The 2959-nt window shown below is 64.4% G+C and overlaps 1 protein-coding gene across 7 annotated transcripts in view; it reads left to right on the forward strand.

Annotated features, from left to right (window-relative positions):
- Positions 1–1567: 1567 nt before the first annotated feature.
- PDLIM2 (PDZ and LIM domain 2) overlaps positions 1568–2959 on the forward strand; it is a 20817-nt gene continuing 19425 nt past the window's right edge. For 4 of the 7 annotated variants that reach the window (XM_023764296.1, XM_023764297.1, XM_023764303.1 and 1 more), the window contains exons 1-2: positions 1568–1662; positions 2333–2484. In XM_023764296.1, coding sequence (XP_023620064.1) covers positions 1570–1662; positions 2333–2484 — 245 coding nt within the window. In that variant the 5' untranslated portion in view covers positions 1568–1569. Of the gene's footprint in view, positions 1663–2332; positions 2485–2959 lie in introns of those variants that run through there. The other 3 variants (XM_023764305.1, XM_023764306.1, XM_023764302.1) reach the window with 2 other exon arrangements.

A 2959-nucleotide genomic window follows, 5' to 3' on the forward strand; every position in this document is an offset into this window, starting at 1 on the left:
TGTCATGATATTCCGTTAGACATTGTTGCGTCTTCATACATAGACAGCGGAAGATGTAGGCGACGCAGCGAGGGGGAGGTCGAGGGTCTTAAATCTCCCTTTTTTCTCTGTCCTCTCTTGGTATCAGATTGCTCTATCCAACCTGTTAGGTGGTGTCATGAGGCAGCAGCCAAAGGCTCGGTTCTTCCAGTGCCCGTGGGCTTCTGATTTCGGGCTTCTGGGGGTCTCCGCGCCCCCGGCCCTGGGCGCCCCTCCGCGCCGGGCCCTTTCCTGCGCCCCCCAGCCCCTCTCCGGAGCCTCGCCTCGCGGAAGCCCCCCCGCCGCCCCCCGCTGGCTGGGCTTCCTTGTCCCGGGCGCTGGTCCTCCAGCCCCCGGCCCGCGGGTACTTGGGTTTCAGTGCGCAGAGGGCGCCGGAACTGGGCGAGCCGGGCGGACGGGCTGGGTACCTCCCGGCTGCGCCTGGCGCGGAGTCCACTGGCCGGCTCAAAGGTCCGGGAACCAGGGCGTGCTAGCGGCCTGCGCCGGCCAGGGTCCTGGGGAGGGACCGAAGCTCAGCCTGGGCAAAGAGGAAGCCACAGGGCCAGGAAGAGGGCAGGCTGCCCAATGGCCAGGGCGCGCGCCCCACGGGCCCCTTAACGCGGGGAGGTGGCCCCAGTGCCCTTGGAGAGATGTGGGCAGCTCTTGCAGTCTCCGGGCCTCCCCAGGGGCAGCTCCAGGGTGGGTGCTGGGCAGGGTGGTGCCCCAGTCGGGCACTGCAGCTTTCTGCCTGGGTTGGCTCCTGACTCCAGACCTACAGGCTCCGGAAATCCTACAAGGGCCCGGTCTGCAAGGACACGCCCTTGCCCAGCGGAGGGGGCAGTGGATGGGAAGCCTGCGGCCCTACCTCACAGGCAGCATCAGTCCGCTCACCCTGCTGGCCAGCACCAGGGCGTGGCTGTGCCCAGCTTGGCGGATGAGTTTATCCTTCTTTGGGGCTGTTCAGAGGGCATCAGGCCGCTGGGGGGGTGGGAAGCCCAGGCTTGCCTAGCCGGACCACATCGCTGAGGGCCGTCAGGTGGCCCGAGGCTGCTCTGAAGACCTTGCCTCACCTGGAACACGCTGGTGGTACCACCCGCTTCCTTGCTGTCACCCTGTTCCCACAGCGCTGCCCTCCCCCAGAGCGGGAGGAAGTACCTTGTGCTGTGGGTTTTGGGGACCGGAAGCAAGCACTAGTGGGGCTTAGCCCGGGTGTGGAGGAGGGGAGAGGAGGAAATGCCGACATCGCGTACCACCTGCTGGCCCCTGCCCGCCAGTTCCCCAGCAAACCCCAGACGCCTGCCCCCAGGGAGCTGCTCTGCTGAGCACAGTGAAGGGGAACTGGAGTCATGGCTTCCCAGGGTGGGGAGAAGTGCAACTGGAGGGTGAGGGAGGGAGTTGGTCATTTCCTCCACCCCCAGCCCCGGCCCCTGGCGGGCTGCTCCTGGGCCTGTCATCTCCTCTCCTCCCTTTTGCCTCTCTCCTCCCCCCCCCCCCCCATACTGTCCTTGGGGGACGGGATCAGGCTCCACCTCTCCATCCTCTTCCTCAGGCATGGCGCTGACTGTGGACGTCATGGGGCCAGCGCCCTGGGGCTTCCGCATCACTGGGGGCAGGGATTTCCACACGCCCATCATGGTGACCAAGGTAAGGGCCACTCCGGGAGAGCAAGAGGCATCCCCAAAGTTAGGGTTGGCTCTGTTTACCTGGTCCCCACAGACACCTTTCCTTCTTTGTTCTGGAACCAGAGGTCTGCTTCTGGGAGTGCTGGTCCAGGGAGGGCTGGGACCCTGTTGCCACCGGGATGTGGTCGCCAGGTCAGGAGCAGGCTTCTGGGTAGTGAAAGGGAGCTGGGCCAAGGGACCTGCTGGGTTGCCAGCCCCATACCTGCTGGTAGCCCTTTCAGGTGGTTATGAGAACAGGAGCCCCTCAGTTCTTGGCAGTTTCACCTTGACCCAGGCCGGGCCGGGCAGCATTCACACAGGGGGCTGGTGTGCGGGCGGGCAGTCACCAGCACGTCACCGTTTGCACTGGCAGGGCTCTGTCTGGGAGTATCTCCAAGCACAGTTCCTGAAATTCCGTCATCACATACTCTTTGGAGAGAGGGGCTGCCACTGCAGCTTCGAGGGCACTAGCTGATTAGCTGGGCAGATACCGAAGGGCAGGGAGAGAGGTAGTAAAGGGGGACACGGCCAGCCTGGTTCAAACCAGCTTCTGTGTTTCTTGGGCAGGACAGAGGGAATCCCCCCCCTCCCTCCCTGCCTGTCACCACTGTGAGCCGGGGTACCTCAGACTGCCTGCACCTCATCCCCTACAGGTAACGGAGCGGGGCAAGGCCCAGGCTGCTGACCTCCGGCCTGGTGACATCATCGTGGCCATCAATGGGGAGGATGCCCAGGGCATGCTCCACGCGGAGGCCCAGAGCAAGATCCGCCAGAGCCCCTCGCCCCTGCGGCTGCAGCTGGACCGGTAGGCTCTCTGCATCTGCTGGGCCCGCCAGCATTCCTCTCCCCTCGGCCAGCACAGGGCTGGGGCCGCCCTCCCCCACCTGCCTTTTCAGCTCATCCTGAGAAGGTCCCGGGCTCCTGGCCTGCAGGCCTTCAGCTGGGTGGGCCTAGGGGTGTCCCTGTGCCTGGCTGGGCATGTAGCCACAGGTAGGGCAGGCTGGCATCAGCCACCTGGATGCCCGGGTTTGACTGGTTCCCAAGTGTGCGGGCTACAGGGCGTGGGCATGAAGTGGGTTGAAGAGGGAAAGGTGTGCCTTAGGCTGGGTCTCCAGGGCCTCTGCCTCCAAGAGGGCATGACCTTTGTTCAGGTAGAGCTGCAGGGAGGGAGGTGAGGAGTTTGGGGGTTCACTCCCCCGCCCCCCCCCCCGGACTAAAGTCTTCCCCTCTTTAAACCAAAGCCCTGGAACAAAGCTAAAAAAAACCTTTGCCTGTTTGAA

Source organism: Myotis lucifugus, unplaced genomic scaffold (assembly GCF_000147115.1).
Source record: "Myotis lucifugus unplaced genomic scaffold, Myoluc2.0 scaffold_328, whole genome shotgun sequence".
NCBI lineage: Eukaryota > Metazoa > Chordata > Mammalia > Chiroptera > Vespertilionidae > Myotis > Myotis lucifugus.